This window comes from Lithobates pipiens, unplaced genomic scaffold (genome assembly GCF_037356315.1).
Source record: "Lithobates pipiens isolate NorthernLeopardFrog02 unplaced genomic scaffold, aLitPip1_a1.2 Scaffold_18, whole genome shotgun sequence".
NCBI lineage: Eukaryota > Metazoa > Chordata > Amphibia > Anura > Ranidae > Lithobates > Lithobates pipiens.
Window position 1 is genome coordinate 564835494 of NW_027507758.1, and position 27152 is coordinate 564862645.

The 27152-nt window shown below is 43.0% G+C and overlaps 1 protein-coding gene across 18 annotated transcripts in view; it reads left to right on the forward strand.

Moving 5' to 3' along the window:
• The window catches only part of OTOF (otoferlin), a 529099-nt gene extending 502219 nt beyond the window's left edge, over positions 1–26880 (forward strand). For 8 of the 18 annotated variants that reach the window (XM_077488986.1, XM_077488987.1, XM_077488991.1 and 5 more), the window contains 2 exons: positions 9918–10018; positions 23538–26880. In XM_077488986.1, the coding sequence (XP_077345112.1) occupies positions 9918–10018; positions 23538–23724 (288 nt within the window). In that variant the 3' untranslated portion in view covers positions 23725–26880. The other 10 variants (XM_077489002.1, XM_077488988.1, XM_077488994.1 and 7 more) reach the window with 3 other exon arrangements.
• Positions 26881–27152: the final 272 nt, after the last annotated feature.

Here is a 27152-nt window from a genome sequence, read left to right on the forward strand (position 1 = left end):
TCCTAGGACATATACACAATGATATAGTGCCTGGCCACTACGCCAGGGCAGGTGTGAACTAAGCAAAGCACACAGACAGGCAGAATGGTTCAATGACAGTCCAGGTAAAAGGCAAGTAGAGTTCAGAAAACAGTTGTACACAGGGAAATCCAATCTAGCAGAGCAGGGCTGACAAACAGGCAGCTTGATCAGGTATTACACAATCTATCACAATCAAGATCTTAAAGTGGTTGTAAAGGCAGAAGGTTTTTTATCCTAATGCATTCTATGCATTAAGATAAAAAAACCTTCTGTGTGTAGCAGCCCCCTCAGCCCCCCCAAATACTTACCTTAGCTCCATCCCTATCCAGTGATGTACAGGAGTACCTCGGCTGTCCAGGACTCTCCGTCCTGATTGGCTGAGACACAGCAGCGGTGCCATTGGCTCCTGCTGCTGTCAATCAAAGTTAGTTATCCAATCAGGAGAGAGGGGATGGGGCGAACTGCAGCTCCATGTCTGAATGGACACAGGGAGCTTTGGCTGGGCTCGGGTGCCCATATAGCAAGCTGCTTGCTGTGGGGGCACTCAACAGGAGGGAGGGCCAGGAGCGCCAAAGAGGGACCCAAGAAGAGGAGGATCTGGGCTGCTCTGTGCAAAAACCATTGCACAGAGGATGTAAGTATAGCACTTTTGTTATTTTTAAAGAAAAAAATACGAGACTTTAGTATCACTTTAAATCAGGTTTGGTCTCCACCCAGAGTCTGGCCACATCAGTCACCCTGCAGGTGGACAGACAGACAGACAAGGAGAATACCACAGCCAAAATCAGGATGCTGTAATGAGGATCAGGAGCGCTAGATGCTCCTGATGCTTTGGAGAGATTTCCTCATTTACTGAGTTTCATCTCCAGGATAGGAAATTAAGGGAAAATTTCCACAGTGGGAAACAGGAAGCAAAAAATAAATTAATAAGAGTGTAAATACCGGCCTGACACCACTGAACTTGCAATAAAGGATGAAGCCCCACACTTGAATTAAGCCTGGTGTAAAGAAGTAAAGACTGGCTTCAGCTAGTCTCCTCCCTTGCTACGACTCTCTGTGTTCCATCCTCCCATGGGCTTAGTACAGCTATTAGTCCCTACCCTCATGCCAGGGTACTAAGTGTAATCCTAGCCTCAGACCTGTCCTTTCAGCTCCAAATCCAATCACTGTGAAAAAGCTTGTAGACTTCACCTCCGTAACATCTCTAAAAATTCAATTTGTTATCTCTTGTGTTGACTATTGCAACTCCTAGGCCTACCTCTACACAGGCTACTTCCCTTCAGTCTATCATGAATATGCTGCTGCCAGACTCATCTATCTGACCAACCACTCAGTGTCTGCTACCCCTTGCTTCCAGTGCCTCCACTGGCTTTCCATTGCTTAGCAAATGACATTTACAATACTAACAACAATATACAAAGCTATCCACTACTCTGCTCCCAGCTACATCACCAAACTTGTCTCCAAATACCAAATCGTCCTCTCCGCTCCTCCCAAGCCCTCTTGCTCTTTAGCTCTCTTGTCTCCTCCTCCCTTGCTTGTCTCCGGGACTTTTTAAGAGCCGCTCCCATCCTCTGGAACGCTCTACCTCTATCAAGTCTGTCTATTTCCTACTGTGGACACCTTTAGGCGATCCCTGAAAACATATCTAAATAGGGAAGCCTATCCAGCCTCCACCTAACAACTGAACTTTGAATTCATCCCTAACAGTTATTACTGAGTGTCTAAGGATTATATGCATCATCAGCTGGCAAATGAATTGAAGCACAGCTGGGCAAGGAACGAAGAGAGAAACCACTCTCACTCATTTCATAGGCACTGCTTCAAAGTGTAAATACATATGCAGCGCTTGAGATTAAGAGCTTAAAAGAGATGCCAGATGTAGACCATGAAAGGGGAGGGATGATAAAAATAAAATGCTCAGCTGAAACGCTAAAATAGCATAAAAAATACAGACTGAAAAAACATCTTTATTGGTATATTGTTTAAAAAACAAAACGAATAGAAGAAAAAGAGCTTCAATATGGATAGCCAGAAAATGACACTAACTAAATCAATCAGAAATACATAAAAAATATATAGAAGGTCCAATAAAGGACTCAAAGAGGGTAGGCTAGAGAGATATCTATATGATATATACAGTAAACGTGGCAGAAGAGTTAATATGCTGCCAAGGATATTTGCTGCAGTAAACTGAGAGTACAAAATGAAATACATCTATATACGGGGTTTCAAATTAATTTAAAATTTTAAAGCAAAAACCAACGGTTACTAGTCCATACCATTATGCCCCATACACACAATCAGAAATTCCATCAGAAAAAACCTGGATGGTTTTTCCAACGGAATTCCGCTCAAGCTTGGCTTGCATACACACGGTCACACAAAAGTTCTCTGAACTTTCAACCGTCGCGGTGACGTACAACACTACAACGAGCCGAGAAAATGAAGTTAAATGCTTCCGAGCATGTGTCAAATTGTTTCCAAACATGCATAATTTTTTGCGCATCTGAACTGCATACAGACGAATGCATTTTCGGATAGGAACTTTTTCTGACCGAATAAAATGCTGGCTGAAATTCTGCTCTCCGGGGGGCCCTCACCTGGGGAGGGGGGGGGGGGTTGTCGCTGGCTGGCTGAGTCCTGGGTCCTGTTTTGCCTGTCCTTGGAAGGTGTCTGTGAGGCTATGCTGGTGTCCTGTGCAGCGCTGTACTCACCGCCATTGTTTCTCCCTGTCCCTCATGGCTCTGACATTCGGTGGCCATCTTAGGTGTGGGCAAGGAAAAACATGCTCTCCTGGGCTTCGGCGGCTATTTTCCTTGTGATTGTCCCTATACAGGATTCCGGCGGCCATTTTCTTGAAGCCTGAATACGTGTTCTCTAACGGCGGCATGTGCTCCTGTGCTCTGACGGCCATTTTCCCTGTGTTTTATGTCCTTGTGTTGGATGCTGGGTGGCCAGTTTCTTGAAGCCTGAGCACACTTCAGAGCGGTTTCAGTGCCATTTGCAGCTGCTTCCACCTACACAGCACTGTTTCCTCTGCACCTGGGAGCCAACAGAGACTACAGGCACTACCTGCTGGATAGTGCAGAACCCCTCAGGGTGATGAGTCCTGCAGGAAAGAGCCCCTCAGCCAGCAGCAGTAAGTAGGGTGGGACTGTCACTGTCCTAAGTCCCCTTCGGGTGGCAGACAGGGTAGGGTCAGCATGGCTTCAGGTGTTTCTTCCCCCAAAATCCAGGCAATTGCAACCGGGACTCCTGGGCACCCTGACAACAGTCCTTAATTCGTTCGATGCCAAGATGCAGATGGCACAAAAGTGGCCCCTGCACCCCGTCCTCTGGGGAGTGCTCTGACGCAGACTCTGGCCCTGCTGAGGCTGGTGACCACTGCTCTGTCTTGTCAGACGAAGCTGACCATGACCGTTCGGACAGTCAGAATGAGTCCCCGTTCGGGTCCATGCACGACAAAACGCTTGTTGGAGCACTTATCACAGCTGTGCGTGATACCCTGAAGATTCATGAGCCAGCAGATCCCTCTGCTGATGTAGCGGCCCCTTTTGGGTCCTGTAAGCCAGCACATTCACCTAAGGTGTTCCCGTATCTGACTTATTTTGACAAGTTCATTTTCAAGGAATGGGGTCGCCTGCAACGGACCTTTTCAGTCCCCAAATCCATGGCGGTGCGTTACCCCTTTGAGGAGAGCCTTCTCAAGAAGTCGTCGGCTCCTCCGGTCATGGACCCCCCAGTATCCAGGTTAAATAAAGTAACTACGATCCCGGTAGAGGGGACTCCTGCATTTAAGGATCCCACAGACAGGAAGGCCGAGGCAGTGGCTTGTTCCTTGTTTACGGTTGTGGGGTCAGCCATGTGACCAGTACTGGCATGCGCACTTGTGTCGCAGACACTGAGTGGGCATAGCTGTTGCACCGCAAATTGGGAGAGCAACAGGCTTCTCCTGTCTGCATGGAACTAGCAGACCAACTAGTGCAAGGCCTTAAGTACGTTTGTGACGTGGCCCTGGATACTCTTCCTCTGTTATCCAGGGCTTCAGTGTCAGCAGTGGTGCTGAGGCGCCTGATTTGGTTAAAATGCTAGTCTGCTGACCAGGCATCTAAGAAAACCCTGACAGATCTTCCCTTGGCGACCGGCTTTTCGGAACCTCGTTGGATGACATTATTAAAAATGCCACCGATAGTAAGAGTATCCTACTCCCACAGGCCAGGAAGGCTGTGGGCCCTCTTTTTCCACTCACAAATGGCTTTTCCGTCCGCCCGCAGCTTCGGCTAAATGTCCCCAGCCGACAGGATGACCACAGAAGGACAGAAACGTCCCTGGAACTGCAAGCCTAACAAGCCTGAAAACAAAAGTGCTACTGCATGAAGGTTTGCCCCCACCATGTCTCGGGTGGGGGGTCGCCTTCCGGAGTTTGCAGCCCAGTGGTCCTCTCGACTATCCGATCAATGGGTCTGTGATCTGATTTCCTCAGGCTACAAGATAGAGGCTACAAACAGATTCTTCCCCTCCAGCATACCCGTATCCCCGGGAGGCCCTCTTGGGGGCAGTAAGGGACCTGCTGAGTCGCGGGGTGGTTGTATCGGTTCCGGAATCAGAGTGTTTCCAGGGATTCTACTCAAATCTGTTTGTAGTTCCCAAGAAGGAAGGGGTACATCCAATCTTGGACCTAAAAGCCCTCAATTACCTTGTGAAAGTGCAGAGGTTCAGAATGGAATCAGTTTGCTCACTAGTTGCTACACTCCTTCAAGAGGACTCCCTGGCATCCTTAGACATTCAGGATGCGTACCTGCACATACCCATATGCCTTCGGCATCAAAAGTTTCTGCAATTTGCAGTCGGAGAAGCCCACTACCAGTTTGTGGCTCTTCCTTTTGCTCTGGCATCAGCCCCCCGAGTCTTTACCAAGGTATTGGCTCCAGTTTTGGCGTTTGCTGCGGCAATGTGGGATTGCGATCGTGGGATACCTCCACGATCTCCTCCTGAGGGCATCTTCCGCCTCAGAATTAGAGGAGGATGTGGTGATCACCATGCAGACCATGCAAGAATTTGGGTGGCTATTGAACCTAAAGAAGTCGTGATTGTACCGACCCAGCGTCTGGAGTACCTGGGCTTGCTGCTGGACTCCAGGGAAGCGAGAGTTTTTCTCCCTTCAGACAAACTGCAGACTCAAGTCCTGGGACTCATGGTGCTTTGAGGCAGTACCATGTGCTCAGTTCCAAACCAGTGTCCTGCAAAAGGAGATTTTGACAAAGTGGGACAAATCTCAGTTGTCCCTGGATCGATAGATCCAGGGGAGCCAGCCAGGCAGAGATTCCCTGAACTGGTGGCTGAGGTCCCCGGTGATTCAGTCTGGGAAGTCGTTCCTACCTCTGAAGTGGACAGTGATCACAACGGACGCCAGCCTATCCTGCTGGGGTGGAGTGATGGGGGTTCAGTCGGCCCAGGGCCTCTGGTCGGTGGAAGAATCCAAGTTGCCGATCAATCTGCTCGAGCTGAGAGCGATCAGGCTGTGTCTCTCCCCATGGTCGATGAGACTACAGAGGCGTCCGATCAGGATCCAGTCAGACAGCACCACAGCTGTGGCATACGTCAATCACCAAGGAGGAACAAGAAGCTCAGCCGCCGCACAGGTCGCTCACATACTTCGGTGGGCAGAGCGGCACGTACCGGCCCTGTCGGCCATTTACATCCTAGGAGTGGAGAACTGACAGGCGGACTATGTGTCTCGCCAGATGCTGGATCTGGATGCTGGATCCAGGAGAATGGGCGTTGCATCTGGAGGTATTCCAGCTAGTGTTTCTGAGGTGGGGCACACCAGATGTGGATCTTCTGGCCTCCCGTCTCAATCGGAAGGTGCCGAGATTTGTGTCCAGGACAAGATCCGTGGGCAGACACGTCAGATGCGCTGGTGGCTCCGTGGGATCAGTACCAGCTGATCTATGCCTTTCCTCCACTGAAACGGTTACCACGTCTGCTCCGCAGAGTGGTGGTCGAGGGGATCCCAGTGATTCTGGTCGCTCCAGATTGGCCCCAGCGACCTTGGTACGCCTAGTGTGCCTGGTGGAAGATGCCCCATGGCGACTGCCGTTACGAGAGAACCTACGGTCTCAAGGTCCGATTCTCCATCCTGCTTTACCATCGCTGGCTTTAACGGCATGGCTATTGAGAGCCAGGTGCTGAGGAACCGGGGTCTGTTGGACTCTGTGATCCAACCACCGACATTCCTCATGGCTTGCCCACGGGCCTTCCTACCGGATCCGCACACCGGCCACCCCACCTGTACGCACTCAGCCTCCCTCAATCCTGTATTTATGTCAGCCTTTCTCACACCTGTATATATGTCAGCCCCCCTCACACCTGTATATTTGTCAGCCCCCCCCACACAACTGTATACAGTGGTGTGAAAAAGTGTTTGCCCCCTTCCTCATTTTCTGTTCCTTTGCATGTTTGTCACACTTAAGTGTTTCGGAACATCAAACCAATTTAAACAATAGTCAAGGACAACACAAGTAAACACAAAATGCAATTTGTAAATGAAGGTGTTTATTATTAAAGGTGAAAAAAAATCCAAACCATCATGGCCCTGTGTGAAAAAGTAATTGCCCCCCTTGTTAAAACATACTATAACTGTGGTTGTCCACACCTGAGTTCAATTTCTTTAGCCACACCCAGGCCTGATTATTGCCACACCTGTTCACAATCAAGGCATCACTTAAATAGGTGCTGCTTGACACAGTAAGGTCCACCAGAAGATCCTTAAAAGCTACACATCATGCCGAGACCCAAAGAAATTCAGGAACAATTGAGAAAGAAAGTAATTGAGATCTATCAGTCTGGAAAGGGTTATAAAGCCATTTCCAAAGCTTTGGGAATCCAGCGAACCACAGTGAGAGCCATTATCCACAAATGGCGAAGACATGGAACAGTGGTGAACCTTCCCAGGAGTGGCCGGCCGCCCAAAATTACCCCAAGAGCGCAGCGACGACTCATCCAAGAGGTCACAAAAGACCCCACAACAACGTCCAAGGAACTGCAGGCCTCACTTGCCTCAGTTAAGGTCAGCGTTCATGCCTTCACCATCAGGAAAAGACTGGGCAAAAATGGCCTGCATGGCAGAGTTCCAAGGAGAAAACCACTGCTGAGCAAAAAGAACATCAAAGCTCGTCTCAATTTCTCCACAACACATCTTGATGATCCCCAAGACTTTTGGGACAACATTCTGTGGACCGATGAGACAAAAGTGGAACTCTTTGGAAGGTGTGTGTCCAAGTATATCTGGCATAGAAGGAACACTGCATTTCATAAAAAGAACATTATACCAACAGTAAAATATGGTGGTGGTAGTGTGATGGTCTGGGGCTGTTTTGCTGCTTCAGGACCTGGAAGACTTGCCGTGATAAAAGGAACTATGAATTCTGCTGTCTACCAAGAGATCCTGAAGGAGAATGTCCGACCATCTGTTCGTGTACTCAAGCTGAAACGAACTTGGGTTCTGCAGCAGGACAATGATCCTAAACACACCAGCAAGTCCACCACCGAATGGCTGAAGAAAAACAAAATGAAGACTTTGGAGTGGCCTAGCCAAAGTCCTGACCTGAATCCTATTGAGATGTTGTGGTATGACCTTAAAAAGGCCGTTCATGCTCGAAAACCCTCTAATGTAACTGAATTAGGACAATTCTGCAAAGATGAGTGGGCCAAAATTCCTCCAGGACGCTGTAAAAGCCTCATTGCACGTTATCGCAAACGCTTGGTTGCAGTTGTTGCTGCTAAGGGTGGCCCAACCAGTTATTAGGTTTAGGGGGCAATCACTTTTTCACACAGGGCCATGATGGTTTGGATTTTTTTTCACCTTTAATAATAAACACCTTCATTTACAAATTGCATTTTGTGTTTACTTGTGTTGTCCTTGACTATTGTTTAAATTGGTTTGATGTTCCGAAACACTTAAGTGTGACAAACATGCAAAGGAACAGGAAATGAGGAAGGGGGCAAACACTTTTTCACACCACTGTATATGCCAGCCCCCCTCCCACACTTGTATATATATCACCCCCCCCCCCCCCCACACACACACACACACACACACACACCCAGGGCAGCCATCAGAAATGTTTGGGCCCCTTACACAGCTTTAGCCCTGCCTCCCCAAGCCTGACCACCAACATTCCCCAGGGCTTGCCCATGGGCCACCCCACCTGTACGAAGTCAGCCTTCCTCACACCTGTATATATGTCAGCCCCCCCCCCCCCCCACACCTGTATATATGTCAGCCTTCCTCACACCTGTATATATGTCAGCCCCCCCCCCCCACACAACTGTATATGTGCCAGCCCCCCCACACACACACACTTGTATATATGTCAGCACCCCCCCACACACCTGTATCTGTATCAGCCTTCCTCACACCCGTATATATGCCAGCCCCCACACATACACAACCATATGCCTCAAGGTTCTGTCCTTGGATCACTCCTATACTCAATCTACACCTCCTCCCTGGATCAGCTGATAGCCTCCTATGGCTTCCAATACCATTTCTATGCTGATGACACCCAAATCTCTCTCTCTACCCCCCAGCTCACCCCATCTGTTTTCTCACGCATCACTGATTTACTAACAGACATATCTGACTGGACGTCTTACAACTGATCTATGTAAAACCAAGCTCATAATATTTCCTCCCCCATGTGCCCCTTCCCCTGACTTCTCTGTCAAAATCAATGGCGCAACTATCAGTCCGTCCCCACATGCGAGGGTACTAGGTGTATTCCTGAACTCTGAACTGTCCTTTCAGGCCTACATCCAATCCCTGTCCAAATCATGCCGCTTCAACCTTCTGCAATTTCTCCAGAATATGTCTCTTTTTAACCAATGACACCACCAAGCTTTTAATTCACTACCTGGTTATCTCTCACCTTGACTACTGCAACTCCCTCCTAATTGAATTACCTTTACATCGGCTATCCCCCCTACAGTCCATCATGAATACTTCTGCAAGACTTATCCACCTTACCAACCATTCAGTGTCCCCCCCCCCCCCCGCCAATTCCTCCACTGGCTTCCACTCACCCAACGAATAAAATTCAAAATACTAACCATAACATACAAAGCCATCCAAAACTCACCCCAGGTACATCACTAGCCTGGTCTCAAAATATCAACCAAGCCGCTCTTTTCAGTCGTCCCAAGACCTCCTGCTCTCAAGCTCCTTTGTCACCTCCTCCCATGCTCTTCTCCAGGATTTCTCCAAAGCTTCTCCCATCCTTTGGAACTCCCCACCCAAAACTGTTTCCTAACCTATCCATCTTTGGACGATCCCTGAAAACCCTTCTCTTTAAAGAAGCCTATTGTGCTTTTACCTAATACACTGTGTTTTTACTTTCTCCATCGGCACATTCCCACACAGCTATTACCTTTGGTATCACTTGACCCTCCCTCTTAGCTCATAAGTTCTAACCAGCAGGGCCCTCTGATTCCTCTTGTACCAACTTGTATTGTAACTGTAACGTCTGCCTTAATTTTGTTAAGCGCTGTGTAAACTGTTGGCACTATATAAATCCTGTAAAATAATAATAATATTAATATTAATAATAATTAAAGACTGAAGCTATTTTCTTCTTTAATATTAAATGAAAGTGATAAATGCTCACTTTTCATTTGCACATAAAAACTCAGGCTATAGTAATAACAACAAGATGCCTTCAAACTGAACCCCGTTCTTCCTGATAGGACATTTTTAATAAAGTAAGGAAGGATTAGAATGACAATCGCTGACCCCCATTTCTTTATTCAAGTATCACAGAATCATGTCTTTTTCATTCTGTCAGGTACTAAAATTAGGCTTTAGTAATAATATTACCCACTATTTTTTTCCTCAGGGTAAAGTGGAGGCAGAGCTCCACCTACTATCAGCGGAAGAGGCAGAGAAATCACCGGCAGGTCTTGGACGCAATGAGCCAGATCCTCTGGAAAAACCAAAGTAAGTCAGATAAGTATAAAATCCTTGTGTGTAATAATTCTATGTAAAGTAGCATGTTCTTTTAATTCTGTGGAGCCTCCTGTCATGCTAATCCACACTGTGACATGGGTAAAAGATACCCCTCTGACACAGGGAAGGTTTGACATCTCGTGCAAAGTGGAAGCTACCAAATCCCTCTCTGCAACAATCAACCGGGCAATATACAGTATCGTAAAAATGGAGGAAGTAGTCACTGCACAAAAATATCTTTTTCTGTCTAAATCTGTGTTAGTGAGCACTTCTCCTTTGCCGAGATAATCCATCCACCTCACAAGCGTGGCATATGAAGATGCTGATTAGACAGCATGATTATTGCACAGGTGTGCCTTAGGCTGGCCACAATAAAAGGCCACTCTAAAATGTGCAGTTTTATCACACAGCACAATGCCACAGATGTCCCAAGTGTTGAGGGAGGGGGCAATTGGTATGCTGACTGCAGGAATGTCCACCAGATCTGTTGACCTTGAATTGAATGTTCATTTCTCTACCATAAGCCTTTTCCCATGGCGATTCAGAGAATTTGGCAGTACATCCAACCGGCCTCACTACCGCACACCACGTGTAACCACACCAGCCCAGGACCTCCACATGCAGCATCTTCACCTCCAAGATCGCACGCCCCATGTTGCAAGGATCTGTACACAATTCCTGGGAGCTGAAAACATCCCAGTTCTTGCATGGCCAGCTTATTTACCAGACATGTCACCCATTGAGCATGTTTGGGATGCTCTGGATCTGCGTATACAACAGCGAGTTCCAGTTCCTGCCAATATCCAGCAACTTCGCACAGCCATTGAAGAAGAATGGACCAACATTCCACAGACCACAATCAACAACCTGATAAACTCTATGCGAAGGAGATGTGCTGAACTGGGTGAGGCAAATGGTGGTCACACCAGATACTGACTGGTTTTCGGACCCCCCAATACAGTAAAACTGCACATTTTAGAGTGGCCTTTTATTGTGTCCAGCCTAAGGCACACCTGTGCAATAATCATGCTGTCTAATCATCATCTTGATGTGCCACACCTGTGAGGTGGCTGGATTATCTCAGCAAAGTGCTAAATTTGTGAACAAGATTTGAGAGAAATAGGCCTTTTGTGTACATGGAAAAAGTCATAGATTTTTTATTTCAGCTCATGATAAATAGGGGCAAACACAAAAGTGTTGCATTTATAATTTTGCTCAGTGTGTGTATTTATTTATATATGTATGTGTGTGTGTGTGTATGTGTGTGTGTGTGTGTGAATAGATAGATAGATAGATAGATAGATAGATAGATAGATAGATAGATAGATAGATAGATAGATAGATAGATAGATAGATAGATAGATAGATAGATAGAGAGAGAGAGAGAGAGAGAGATAGAGAGATAGAGAGATATGCACTATATTGCCAAAAGTATTGGGACACCTGCCTTTACACACACAAACTTTAATGGCATCCCAGTCTATGTCCATAGGGTTCAATATTGAGTTGGCCCATCATTTGCAGCTATAACAGTTTCAACTCTTCTGGGAAGGCTGTCCACAAGGTTTAGGAATTTGTCTTTGGGAATGTTCGACCATTCTTCCAGAAGTACATTTATGAGGTCAGGCACTGATGTGGACAAGAAGGCCTAGCTTAAAGTCTCCACTCTAATTAACCCCAAAGGTGTTCTATCAGGTTGAGGTCAGGACTCTGTGTTGGCCAGTCAAGTTCCTCCACCCCAAACTCGCTCATCCATGTCTTTATGGACCTTGCTGTGCAGTGGTGCACAGTCATGTTGTAAAAGGAAGGGGCCATCCCCAAACTGTTCCCACAAAGTTGGGAGCATGAAATTGTCCAAAATGTCTTGGTATACTTACCCATTAAAAGTTCCCTTTACTGGAACTAAGGAGCCAAGCCCAACCCCTAAAAAAACAACCCCACACCAAAATCCCCCTCCACCAAGTGGACCAGTGCACAAAGCAAGGTGCATAAAGGCATGGATGAGCGAGTTTGGGGCGGAGGAACTTGACTGGTTATACCTCAACCTGATAAAACACCTTTGGGATGAAATAGAGTGGAGACGTCAAGCCAGGGATTCTTGTTCATCATCAGTGCCTGACCTCACAAATGCACTTCTGGAAGAATGGTCAAACATTCCCATAGACACACTTCTAAACATTGTGGACAGCCTTCCCAGAAGAGTTGAAGCTGTTATAGCTGCAACAGGTGGGCCAACTCAATATTGAACCATATGGACTAAGACTGGGATGCCATTAAAGTTCATGTGCATGTAATAGCAGGTGTCCCAATACTTTTGGTAGTATAGTGTCTATATATACCAGACAATAAACTCTCCTCTGTGTGCCTTTCTGAAACTAGCTTCACTTTTTACTAGGGGCCAGACTCCAAGTCTGACTAAGCATCTCTGAATAAGTGCCTCAATAGCCTTTGGTGTTGCTTGGGCTTAAAGAGACCCTGTTGTCAGACCATTCATTTCAACAAAAATCTTCCCATAAGAATATATGTGCATGTAACATATTTTAGGCATGTTATTTACCTGTAAAATCCCCCCTTGTGTAGACATCCAAAAGCCTTGAGACTACTGCATGCATGGCATGGACCTTAATTTGGGCTGCCACATATATATATACTTACTGCACTCTCCCAGCACACTGACAGCTCCCAGCCACCATCAAAAATGCAATGCACTGATGCGTAGAGCTTCATAGATTAAAATGATAACTAGTTTTCATGTGTCTAGTGCGCTGTGATTTTGCATTGTTGCGCGCATAAAACACAATGCTGTGAACAGATCCTAACAGCTAACGTCTTCTGCAAGTTATTAGGCTTGCAGAAAATGAATAGGTTTGTAACAGTCACATAAAAGGAAGTTTTTTTTTTAATTGGTCAATAGGGATGAGGTTCCTCGGGATTTACTAAGTTCACAAATTGCAAACCTTTGACTTGAAAAGTTTGCAGGTTTGCTGCCAGGAAAAAGGAAGAACCCATAATGCAGTGCATAGCCTTTTCCCTAGACATCTAAGTCACCAGAGCTAATGATTGGAAGCAATGTATAACCCATCCCCCTCCCCTCACTGTAAATGGTTTGGCTCACAGCAGCCATATTGTCTGTATTTGAAGTTATGGAGGGATACTGTATTTTTTTTATTTATTTGGCATTGGTACATCCCCCATAGCAGTGGCGGGCGAGCAAGATATGGGATGAGTGAATCTGCCTTGGTTCAGTTCCACAACAGTTGCAAAACTGTTCAGGAATTGAACCAAGGCAGATTCACTACTAATCACTATAAGTGAGCACTGAGAATCAGAGAATGTGCAATGACCAATACCTGGCCCAGACTCTACAATTCATTGGCAGATGGCAACTATACTACGAATATAAGGTGTCTTATGCCACGTACAAACGACTGGACTTTCCGGCAGACTAGGTCCGACGGTCTTCGGTGGAGTTCTGACAGACTTTTCGAATGAACGGTCTTTGCCACACACGAACGGACTAAGTTCGTTCGAAATTCCGTTTTGAACATGATGACATAAAACGGGAATAAACAAGGAAGTTCAATAGCCAGTAGCCAATAGCTGCCCTTGCGTCATATTTGGTCCGTCGAGCCAGAACACAGACGAATGGTTTTCCCGATTTTAATCTTTTGGAATTGAGTCCATCAGATAGATTTGAAAAATGTTCTATTACTAGGTCCCTCTGTTTTTTTTTCCGAAAAATGGTCAGACTATCCCACACACGATCGGATTGTCCGATGGACTAATCCCTTCAGGCCTAGTCTGCCGGAAAGTCCGGTTGTGTGTACGCGGCATTAGAGGTCACTGTGTTTTGACAGACATCTCTTTTTTTGCCTTGTCAAAGGGAACCTCACATCATTGGTATTGTTAGTTTATAGTGACCTGATAGGTTGCATTCATGTAATAAATAATCAGTAAGGATGTCAGTTACACTTTAAAGTGAAAATGTGGCCAGTCTATGGACTTTAAGGTGTTGACATATTCTTAAAGTGTATGTCCAACCCAAACGTTTTTTCTTAGTTTTGATCAGAGGGGAGAAGGGTTAGAATTCCTGAATGGTTTGTACTGCTATCCTGGTCTGCTCTCACACACACAGAGAGAGAGAGATTTTCCCTCATCTTTTGTCCTGCTAACAATGGGTTCCATTCACAAAAGTAGATTGCATGTGATATTCAGGTGACTAGACACATTTTGCCTAAATACCACATGCGATCCTAAAACTGTCAATTCACGATACTGCTCTGCGGTATTTACCACAAAAACGCTGAAAATGCTTGGTAAATACCGCATGAACAGGCGTTAAACTCAATTCACAGAAGGAAATAAATAATTAAATGCATGCGGTAATTAATTAGCGATCGAGGCATGCAGTATTTAAGGAATGTGTACTGGATGTAAAGGAGCGGACGGCCACCGGCGTTCTTAACAGCTAGTAAACAACATGGTTGTTAAGGAGCGGGCGGCCGATGTGTCCTTAACAACTGATGAGTTATCAGCTGTCAGCAGAGTTCCCCGCTGACAGCTGAATGTAAAGAGAATAATTACCAGCATTACAAAAATCTGGGTAAAAGCGGCGTGGGATCCCCCTCCAATCCATACCAGGCCCCACTCCATACCGCAGGCTTTTACTACTAAAATAGCACTTCATAAAAGAGCGCATTTTAGTAGAGTTTTTAATGGAATGCCAATTTTTTTTTTTTTTATCGCTGTGTGGTATGTTACCACATACTCGGATGTGGTAGGTATTTGTTGTCACCAGTGGTCTCCCTGCAGCGGACCCTTTACCCATTACTGAGTAAGCATTTGTTCTGTCTGTGTTGATGTTGAAAAGTTAGTTTGAGAGACATTGGGCTCCATTCACAAAGCAGTAACTTACCGCATTGTGAATGCGAATGGAGCCCCATGCCTCTCAAACTAACTTTTCAACATCAACATAGGCAACACAGACAGAACAAAGCATACTTATGCCACATGCACACTATTAGATTTTCTGCATATTTTTGTCTTCGGATTTACCAAAACCATATACTATGAGGTCAAACCTTAAAGCAGAGTTACGCTTAAAAAAAATAAAATAAAAGCCAGTAGCTACAAATACTGCAGCTACTGACTTTTAATAATTGGACACTTACCTGTTCTCAGGGTCCAGCGATGTGGGGCAATGAAGCCCGCTCATCTCCACCTCCTCTCTGTGGCGCCAGCATTGTCACTGTGGGCGCCCGACTATGGCTTCACAGCCAGGCACCCACTGCGCGAGCCGCGCTATGCGGCGTGACTGGCCAGGCAATCATCTGGGACCTGTGACGTGTCCCAGATGATTGCCGATAGGGAGGGGGAGAGGTGAACTGACTTCCGGCACCGCGGTGCCCCGGGAGGAAGTGGGAGCTGGAACCCTCTAAAAAGAGGGTTTCCACTCCCCCCCCCCAAAAAAATATAAAACTGACATGCCAAATGTGGCATGTCTGGGGGTCAACTTCCCTTAAAGTTCCATTGAAGTTCCATTTTTGGGTGGAACTCAGATTTAAGCGTTTCAGTTTGCATGCAATCAGGCAGGCCCTTGCACTACATGGTTTTGGTAAAGCTAAAGACAAAAATGTGCAGAAAATCGAATAGTTAGTATGGAGTCTTACTCAGTAATGGGTAAAGGGTCAGCTGCAGGGAGACCTCAGGCAAAACTGGTACATTAGGTCCTCTTAAACCAGTTGAACAATGAACGTACTACACACATCCAAAAAATGTAATCAAAGCACACAGAATATTATTTTTTTCTATTTTCTAGCCATTAATATATTTTTTTGTTTTTATCCAATTCGTTCATTTTTTTAAATATTGTATCAAAAAAAAATTTGCAAACTTCAGAAGGCAGGCTCTGTGAAATGTGTGACACAGCGGTGGCTACTCACGGGGCATAGTGACTACCTGTGACAGAATGCAAGAAAGGAGATGTGTGAAATGATTCTTCACAAAGTAAATGTATGAACTTCATTATTCAGATTAATAGGAGTAAGCTAGGAATGAATATATGATTTTACATTTGGACCATATATACACTTTAAGTTATGACAAAGTTATTACCGAATCAGAAGGCCCATAGAACAGATGTACAAATTGCTCTGGTCCTTTGTGGTGTACAGGTGTGTGAGCTGATGTGGTTAAGAATATGTAAACTGCCATTGTGTCCTTTGCCTGGTCATATTACACTTTAGGTTTTCACACTCAACCCACAATATAATTTTGTGAAAATACAAAAAAAAAGTCTAATTGTAGCTTTTAACTCCTCTGGCAGAAGAATAGAAAGTGTCATGCATGTAAACATTCTCTCACTCACACATGTAACCCTAGGTTGACTTTCTCATTACTCTCCTCCCTTTATTTTCGGGTTGCCTGTCTTCTGATTTCCTCCTCCTCCCTTCACCAGCCGGCCAGACACAAGCTTCCTTTGGTTTCTCAACCCCCTGAAGTCTATCCGCTACTTTATCTGGCATACTTACCGCTGGCTGATTCTGAAAATCCTCATCCTCATCCTCCTTCTCCTTATGGTGGGCCTGTTCCTTTACTCTATGCCTGGATACCTAGTGAAGAAGATCCTCGGAGCCTGAGGAGGGTCTGCCATGGTACCGTCCTCTCCTATCTCACTGTCATTCTCTAAATCAGGTTTCCACCATTTATTTTTCACTTTTTTCTGTCATTCAGACTTTCACAGTGCTAACGATCAAAGCTGAACTCCAGACAGATATAAAAGACACAAAATAATTAAGCTTTGTATTTGCAAATTCATCATTAAATTTACCTGAATCTACCTCAATTTGACTTGCTTTTGCTATGCAGTAGAGCTCAGGCTGAGCCAGGAATTAGCAGCACAAGTAGCCAATCAGTTATGCTGCAGTTCTCATGTGCTAACAAAGAGCATGCTGGTAGGAGGAGAGATTAGAGAAGAGTTTATAAATCACTCTCTTGCTTTTCCTTTCACTGCCTAATCACAGTTTTGGGGTGGGTAGTACAAGAGGCATACAGCACAGCCCTACAAGAGCCCTGCAACAGAGTAAAATCAGGTCTCCTGTCCTGTGAGATAGAGCTCTGCTGTAAGGCAAAGCTATATTAATCTCACAACTGAATGGGTAGAAATAAAATCTTTTGGGAGCTCCCATATATGAAATTTAAAAGTCCTTTGCCTGGAATTCAGCTTTAAAGGGTCAGTCCACCCAAAAGTGATGTTCTGGTTGTAGTAAGTGTCTGGTGGGCTGGCTATCTATTCATTGTCTACATCTTTTTTTTCGGCATACCTTGTCTGTTGCCACTTACCAAAGAGTTATTTTCATTCTTTCTGACATATTCTACTCAATATAAAATTAACTAAAATCTAAATAGGGAAAGTGGGACTCCGTTGTAATGGTTGCAGCAGATGTGCGGAGCTGGGAACTCAAGAGGAAAGATCTCACCAGCAGAGCCCCCTACACCAGTGTTTCTCCACTGTCATCCTCAAGATCCCTCAACGAGTCATGCTTCCAGGATCTATGGGTTGATCTTGGGCTGGTATTACAATCAGCATAGCTGGTGTTAGTAACTACTACACCTGTTCCATATGGGTGTAATTTAGAAAACAGAACCTGTTGACGGGGCTTGGGGAAGGACTAGAAGACTCACTCAGAATAAAAAAAAACTGTTAGGGCCATTAGGGGGCTTATGGATGTAGGAATGAAATATTATGTATGAATTGTTCTAACGAGAAGATTTGTCCACAACAGTCAGTGTAGAGTAGCACAATAACTATGCAGGACTACTAGGCAGGAGGTCTCTTCTTTACGTTTAAAGTGAACCTGTCAGCTATTTTAGCTTTTAAATGGCAGTAGAAGGATACTCCTGTGTCTTCTACTGACATCTGATAAAAGCCAATAAGTAGCCATTGTAAAATACTCCTTTACCTTCCATTGACTTCTGATACACACTAATGGGAAGCCGTAGAAGAATACTCCTCTTATATTGGCTTCTAATAAATGCCAGTGAGAAGCATTAGGATACTTACCATCTCATCTCTAATGCCCCATGCACACTATCAGTTTTTCTGCTGAGTTTTTCCTTCAGGTTTACCAAAATCATGTAGTGCAAGGGCCTGCTTCATTGCAGACAAATTGAAACTCCTAAGGTTTGACCTCATATTATATGGTTTTGGTAAATCTGAAGGAAAAACTCAGCAGAAAAAACTGATAGTGTGTATGGGGCATAACTGACCATTGCAAAATTCTTCTTTTCCTTTCTTTGGCTTCTGATACATGCTAATAGGAAGCCATAGAAGAATACTCCTTTACCTTTTATTGGCTTCTAATAAATGCCAGTGAGAAGCAGTAGAAGGATACTCCCGTGCCTTCCATTGGCTTATGATACAAACCAATAGGTAGCCTTGGCAGAATACTCAACTTATCCTTCATTGGCGTCTGATACAACCCAGTGGGAAGCAATAGAAGAATACTCACTTGCTTTCCATTGACTTATGATAAATGCCACTGAAAAGCAGTAGAAAAATACCCCATTACCTTCCATTGGCTTCTGATACAAGCCAGTGAGAACCAATAGGTTAGCCGGGGTATGAAGTAAGACCTCAAAGGGCTTTTGCCATGGCAGTTTAGGTATGCATAGAAATCCTAGGAAGATGGTGAATGGTATTTACAGAGTCTGTTACTTGCCATTTCGTTTATTATATAGTACCAAATTATCTGAGCCTTGAGATATTCATAGTGTTCATTTATTGGTGTTCAATGGTAGATCCAGAGAAAATTTCATTACATTTAAGATAGAGACACATTTTTAAACAAGCTTGTGATTTCTGTACAGCAAACTCATTTTATATGATATTCTTATGACTGGATATATTAGAATGGCAGTAGTACAATTTGAAAGCAAAACCAGCTTTCCTGAAATTAGAGTATTTCTTACCTTTGCAGGTTATAAAGAATCTGAGATATTTCTTTCAGGAAAGAAAACAACAGGTTCTCTTTAATGGTCCCCATCTTAGCAGCACATACTCCTTTTTTCCCCCTCCATATAACCAATATGAGCAAAGAAAATGACTTACACCTCCTGTCACGTGTCATTGCTTGTGCTTAATGACTGGCCCTGCACTGTCACATGTAGACAGAGAGAGAGTTCTCAGGTCTATGTAACTTCCAATTATAATGACTCATAAATTACATAGAGCTTCCTTTCCTCACTCATGCCAGCTAAACAGAGTGATAGAGAAGTGAAAGCTAAGTAGGCAAGTACTGCTGAGGAATTTGGCAAAAAGTAAAGCAAAAGTTCACTGAAAAGGTACCTACCAACATAAAATGATCTCCCAATCCAGTTGGATTGAGAGATGATAGTATGTGTGCTGGCACTTCTTAACCTTTCCAGACATCTCCTGGAGGAAGAATTGATTGCCTGGGTTGGATAACCCTTGCAGATCAATAATGATTTTGAACTGCGCCTAAAGATTTCCTCCTGAATGCATACAGTAGTTGGCCAATTAATTTCTGTATGTTAATGGAAAGATCTTTGGGCTGTTAGATTGTTCCATCGTGTCTATACTATATCTGCAGGAAGCTTTGGATCCTTGTCTACTCATCACTAGCAGAACGAATAAAAGTCCACTGGTAAGCTCAGGAAGAAAATGGCTATTTTGCCTTTTTATTAGTAACCCCACCAAAAGACATAATCACAGACCAGAATTTAGGTGTAATGTTTTAATAGTAACATGAAGGGTGACATCAGCTGTGTTCCACTGAAGTCTGAAACAAATCAGGAGGACTCTGGAGGCTAATTCTCACCTTCTCTTTTACCTCTGCTAGCCCCCCCTCTGCATGTTTTTGTTGAACTAACAAACTAATTTTACCTTACAGAGACATCACTGCTAATATGTTTCTACTAACCACAACTATTTCTCTCCTCTCCTCCATCTTTGCTGCCCACATTGCTTGGTTCTTGCCACCTTGGACAGTCGGCCCGACACATCCTTCATTTGGTTCCTTAACCCGCTTAAGTCCATCAAGTACCTCATCTGTAATCGCTACAAGTGGCTCATCATTAAGATCGTCTTGGCCTTGCTGCTACTGGCGATGGTGGCACTCTTCCTGTACAGCATGCCAGGCTACATGGTCAAGAAGTTGCTGGGAGCATGAAGAGAAGCCCAAGAAGAAAAGACTCTGCAGTGCCTATCCTTGCTCAAAATGTTTGTCCTTTCCATCATAGACTGTATAGTATTGTGATGGGTTTCAGCAAAACATTTCCTGTGTGAATTTTTGTTTATTAGTTTCTACTGAGAAGCGACTGAAAGGGGGAAAAGCTAACATTTGCCGAAAAAGATGAGGCTTCCTGGTTGGCCTATAACAGTTTTTTTCCTTTAGCAACAAAAGCTTGCTTCTTTTTAGATACTAACCTGGATTATTTACAGAGCATTCAAATCTAGAACAATTCTCTTTGGTGATATTTATATAGGTTAGACAGTCACTGAATTTATGCACATTTTTGCCCAACACGAGGCATAACACTAACCAAACCATGACCAGTAGAATTTTCCAATCTGCGACTGTCTCTTTAACGCTGACCAAAGGTATACAGGTGGTAAAGATGTAAATGTTGGTTAGGATTCCATATTGCAATACAGGGACCTTTCAGTTAAGACAAAATATGGTTTTATGATCCTTGTTCAAAGAGTAGGACACTTAGGCTTGCCTTATTACTCAAATGCTAGTAGTTTTGAGATCATCCTCATGATTTCTTGGCTAGTAGGGCATGACGAGAATTGTAGTTTCATAGTTGATAGAGAGCCAGACAGGGATATTAGTTGATATGGTTTTTGAGTCATGCAAATTTACTGCAGTAATTGGATATTTTTCCCCACTTGCCAGTATTCCCGATTCTAAATCCTTAAAGTAGGAAGGGGACACTTTCAAATACACTGAAGTGGATATCTTCCCTATTTTTCAATTTAAACCAAACACCTCAAGATACCAAACCAATCATACTGAGTTCATTCACTCCCCAAGCAATCCCACTCTCTAAAACCCATAAATGGTAGCAGAAACCACAATCTGCTTGACTCTAGAAATGGCTGCTCTAGAATCCCTCAGTTCAAGTGCAATATCATTGGTTGACCCTCTCCTTGACAGAGACCACACAGGCAAATATGTTTGGCCACATGTCCAGTTAGCTATGGAATCTCAGATCAGAAGTTTCTACAGCCTCCTAAAATAGTATTTTATTGTTCTACTGACTTTCATGGGTTTAAACAAGTGGGGTGGGCAGTGAAACAGTGGATCATGTTTTAATGATATCCACTTTCAAATATCCAGTGGGAAATTGTTAAATAAGTTCCAATCAGGTGCAAATATATCTTTTGAAGGAAAATGTATCCTCATAGAATGGATCAACAGCTTATCTTCAGCCCCTCACATGACCAAGCACAATCAAGCAAACAAAACGTGTAAAATTATAATTATATTCAGATCTGATCTTTACAAACCCATAGACAGCCAGTCTTCCAAAAAAACTAGAATCGATCCATATGTCCAGTTTTTGCATGTGTATGGGTACCCCAAGGGTTCTATTTTAAGAGACGGTTATAAGAATGTTATGTTGTTTTGAAATCTGTAATTTAAGAATACTCTTTGTAGTTCTTTTTTTATTCCCCCAAAATTGAAAGTTTTCTCTGCACAAATGAACATCATTAATTTCCAGTTTGGGTTTACTATTTATTATTTTGACAAAATGATCAATTAATCTGAGCCTTAAGGTATCAATCATTACAGTATAATAACTGAAAAACAAATAGTAATAACAATAATAATAATAGTAGTAGTAGTAATAATAATAATAATATATTTAAAATACTTCTGGCAGGTTCCAGCTGGTCTATGATTTTAAGGCACTTTTAATTATATATATATATATATCTAAAGCACAATTTTCTCAGTAATATTTTACAGCTAACAGCCTCACAACTTACATCCTATTATTAAAGTCCAACTACACCCCCTACCCGCCAGCCCCCTGAACGTTTTATTTTTAATGCATTTGTAAACATAACTATTTTCCAGCAGTCTTTGGTACGGTAGTGTAACATCACAGGTTCTCTTCCTTTAGCAATGTGCTCATCCTAAATGCCATAGAGAGAGGCACCACATCATGATGTGTCACCATTCTCTACAACATTCTCCTGTGAGGTCATTGTGACCTGGTGACATGTCTCCAGGGGGCAGGTCCCTGACACTGTCCGCTTGCAGGAAGCTGGTTTAATGACACTGGGCGCCTAGAGCGATGAGTCTACAACTGGAGAGGAGGTGAGTATTGTAGTAAGAGCTGCATATTTTATTTTAACAAGGTCTGGGCCTTTCATATTTCACCTTTAAGAAAAACTGGCAGTTGAGTTTTAATAAACCAGTAATTCTCAACCACTTTCATTGGGCCCCGCATATTGGAGGATTGTTGCTCTGGAACCTTTAAGAAGAATTCCAGGTATGGCATTTTTTGCATAGTTGCATTGCAAAGCATTCTCTGATTGGACAAGGTGGAGAGCATGATCTCCCCACCCCGCCTCTCCTCATTCAAACAGAGAACGCTTTGCAATCATTGAGCAAAGCATTCTCTAAATGGCACCCATTCCAAACATCCAACCTCCTATTAAAGCTCAACAGTGCAGCAGGGCAAATGCTTGGGATGGGACCCAGAAGCTGGTGGAGATCTCTGGATTAGTGGTGCCTACTATAGTGATTTCCAGCTTCTAGAGGAATCCAACAGGTCCTAGCTGGTCCAATGTAGCTATGTAAACAAATCCATAACTGGAACTCTTCTTTAACGTTCATTGTTCCAAAACTGCAAAAAAATCCATGGATCTCAAAAATAGAATAGGGTTCAGTATCCAAAAATGGTTACGCACCAAGGCCTTCTATACTGTCTCGATATGACCTGTGTGTTACAGCTCTACAAATAGAAACTTTAAAAACATATTTCTTTAGGAAAGAGTTCTTTTTTTCATTCCACTCATGCAGACAAGTTGCAACTTCAAGAACAGGGGATATACAAAATTATTTGACATGAAACACAATGCAATAAGCCCCATGCATTCAGTGATGATCAAAGCACAATATCCATTACAGAGCACAGGGTAAAGTCTCTCAATCCACACATCATTCACCATTGTTTGCATTTAAGGTGTGATATCATGACATTTATAGCAGTGTTTTTTTTTCACCATCATGTTTATTTCATTGTTACTTTCTTCCTTCTTTATGATATAGGGAAGTACCTCCCTGCCTTGCACTAATTTGAGTTTGTGTATGTTGTAAAGAATTTTATTTATAAGTTTTATTGTGTGAAATATAATTTGTTGTTATTTTCTTTTTCTTTTCTCTTTTTTGTTTTGTCTCTTTTTGTGTTTGTTGTTGTGGCTGTTATTTGCCTTGTTTGTTACAATAAAATGGTGACTCCATCCATCGTCCAGTCGTCCTAATACTAGTCTGACGTGGCTGCTGAACCCAATGCGTATAGTGTGCGTACTGGTGTGGAGGAATTACAAGTGGCATGTCTTTGGTCTGTTGTTGACCTGCATGCTGTTGGCGTTTTTGGCCTTGACTTTGTACACATTACCGGGGGTGCTCAACCAGAGATTAATCAATCCTGGTAGATGAATTGGACACTGAGGACAGATATGCTAGATGTAACCAACTATATTGAAAAGGTGCTTATTATGCCAATCCAGCTCTATTATTTGCTACCACAGGCAACCACAACTGGGTATCCCATTTTCCCACCTTAGTATTCTCAGTTATAGGAAAATATTTAAGAGATGGTGAAGAACACCTTTTAGAGCCCAAAGATGAATCCTTGATATTCTCCAGAATGGTAAGTCCATCATTTTAGCCCAACTCCAGCTACATTTGGATAAGGGAGAAAGAAAGAAGAATTAGAATTTCTACACAATATGTCCTAATGACTGTGAATGCATTGGAGACATTTTGACTCACTTCTTGCTTCTGTAATAGAAAGAATTCATATTTGGGGAATAGGCATCACTGGGACATCAAGAAAATGAGAGCAATTACAACCTGAGCAGGTGCCCCTATTGGAGAGATTTTCAATCATGTCATACGACATAAAAGAAATTTAAAATTGCTCACTGCAATTGTGAATTGTCACAGCAAAGACCTTTCTGGAATTATGTTCCCAGGCCTGTTCCTGCGACTTCTGTTCCAGTTTCTGATACCTGTTAATGGACTCTGCCTGTTTTTTTTTTGTTTGTTTTTTGGAAAACCCATTTGCCTTCTGTCCAGACCTATTTAACCACAATCTCAACTCTCAATTCTGTATTATATCTCATTTTCTTTCGGCTTTTGCAATTCTGGTGTCGCTACTTGCAACCTGGGTGTAGAACTAAAAAAAAATCCCATCACTGCATGCGGGTGCATGTGTGAATACTGAGAGGCTGCTTTAAATCTGAGCATTGCCCATCTTTAGGGAATACACTCATTTAGCAGTGGAGGGTCCTCTACCACTGAATGAATGAATGAAATACTTGTATAGCGCACAATGTGAACTGAATCGCCTCTAGGCACCGTGGCGAGCTTTGATCATCAGCTAAAAGAGGAAGGTCTTGAGTTTTTTCCTAAAAGCCAGGTGATTTTCTTCCAGGCGGATGTTGATTGGTAGAGCATTCCAAGGGACCACTGTGACTGGCACCTTGACATCAGCAAAAGGGAAGGAGAGGAAATAATTTCTAATGGCACACAGCGAGTAGTTACTAAAACCCATCAGAGGCTCGATTTAATATTCTATCCAAGTTGGGCTTTCATGTTTCATGGGCAGAAGGAACATTTTACAAATTCACATTCACAGACAGTCCACATTCCTAGATGTGTTAAATAGTAAAGACTATAGTAAATAGTAAAGCCCGAGGCTGTACTGTTTGAAGACAATGGAGTTTGAAATAGCCGCCCAAGAGCGGTATGTTTTTTCAGTGTATTCTATTGCTGGAGCAATGGTTGCTTAAAAAGAGCTACAAGAACATCCAGAGTCAGCAAATAAACAAGACTGTAGAAGTGCAATTCATTTAAACATGCAGTTAATTTTTCTGTGGAGACTGGAAACGGACAGAGCCTAACCTCATATGTTTGATAATTCTCTGCAGATTATGGTCTAGAAATTTAGATTTCAGTTTTTAAAGGAGATCTATGGACCCCTTGGGCAGCTGTTTCCATTTTCTGTGCTCTGCTGTTACCTAGCTTATACTCACTGACATCTGGTCAACAAATAAATAGGCCAGTGGATAAATGTGTATTATAACGATAGCTTAACAAAGAGACTCATGGGCTTGCCTAACCAAATTCAACATATAGTCCATTGAAAATTTGGAAAAGTAAAATGTCTGCCATAATGCAGACACTACAAGCAGCCTGCTACTACCTTCATTAGCCAGAAAATTTTCTGTGCCCCCTCTCTGATTTAGTTTCACTTTATAACTGGGGAATGACTTTATCTGACTTGTGATACTTATCTCTGCTAGCAAATTAAAATGCTTTTACTAGTCTAATATTATTGCCAAATTTAGAAGAGTGGGGCTTCTATATATATATATATATATATATATATATATATATATATATATATATACCTGTGTGTTTATCGGAGGTTGACAGGCAGCTCTTCTGGTTATAGGCCACCTATAGTTAGTCCTTAGGGGAATAGGGATGAAGGAAAATAAATAAATTAGGAGCGCCATTACACTTATGCGAGTCCAGGATTCAATTTGATTTGTAGTTGTCAAGATAAGCCAACAGGTTTCAGGGGTTAGAGGTCTCCCTAGCTACAAACATACTGTATAGGAATATATAAAATGAATCTAAATACGCAGTCTGACACAATATTAAATAATTATTAGCTGTTATATCCTTGCAAAAGCTATACATACACTACACTGTTCAATGAGACTGGATAGTGGAATGGCAGCAGGGTTTGTTGGGGAAAATTAGGCCCCAGTAACAAAAGGACACTAAATCAAAGAGAAGCAAAAAAGAGAAATTTTTAGGTACTAAATGTAGTAGCAAAAATCTTGTAGTGGCATCATAGGCAGGAATTTACCACCATTAAAATGGAGTGCAGGTTTACTTTAAGTCATTTTTTTGGACTAGCAAAGTTCAAGGATCAATTGAGTAGATCCAACTATTTAGCAGCATGAAAGGGTATATAGAAAATGCCCAGGTATGGTTTGAATATTTTGAAGATATGACTTAAAAATCAAAACAATTGATTTATCAAGTTTGTTTAAAGGCGTGCTAGCATCTTAATACTGGTAGTAAATAGGGGAGAGGATCTATTTTTTGGGCCAACTCACCTTATAAACTTGAGATCTATAGTATGCTATCTTCAAATTCAGTTTATAACCTCCATACATGCATAGGTCTTGTAAATTCTATGACTGTCATGAAGCCCCATTTCTAAACAACTTTTTCATCTCCACCAGGGGCAGTCATGGTACAGATCATCGGTGTGACCTGTAACCTACCTAGATGCCCCTGAGTAACCTAACTAGCCTCTATAGTGCAACACTGAATGGATTAAAATACACAGTACCTCATTTAAGGATTGTCATCTAAGTACCCACTTAGATGACTGCGATGTTTACAGTTAATGATGTAATCAAGGCGTTATATAGGTCCATTATTGGAATACAGAGATTTAATATTGAGAGAGAAACTGTGTTCTGTATATGATTATTTTTCTAGCCTGTGTTTTGTATTAACAATTTCACTCATTGACATTGGATTAAAGGAACATATTTGAAAACATAATGTGGTGATTGTTTATTTTTATGCCTAGATTGTCAAAAATGTCTTGTAGTCCAACCATTCCATTTTCTAAGACTATCGGGCAAGATCTCCCTGACAGTGTTTATGGTCTGCCACTCCTGCCATAGTCACTATGAAATCACGAGGGAGTTTCTCTTATATGCATTGTTAGTGGTGTAAAATAAGGAAAATCCACCTGCAAGAATAAAATACACTGTATGGCAAAAATCTGACACATGACAATCACACCCATGTGAGCTTCTTGGACATCCTAT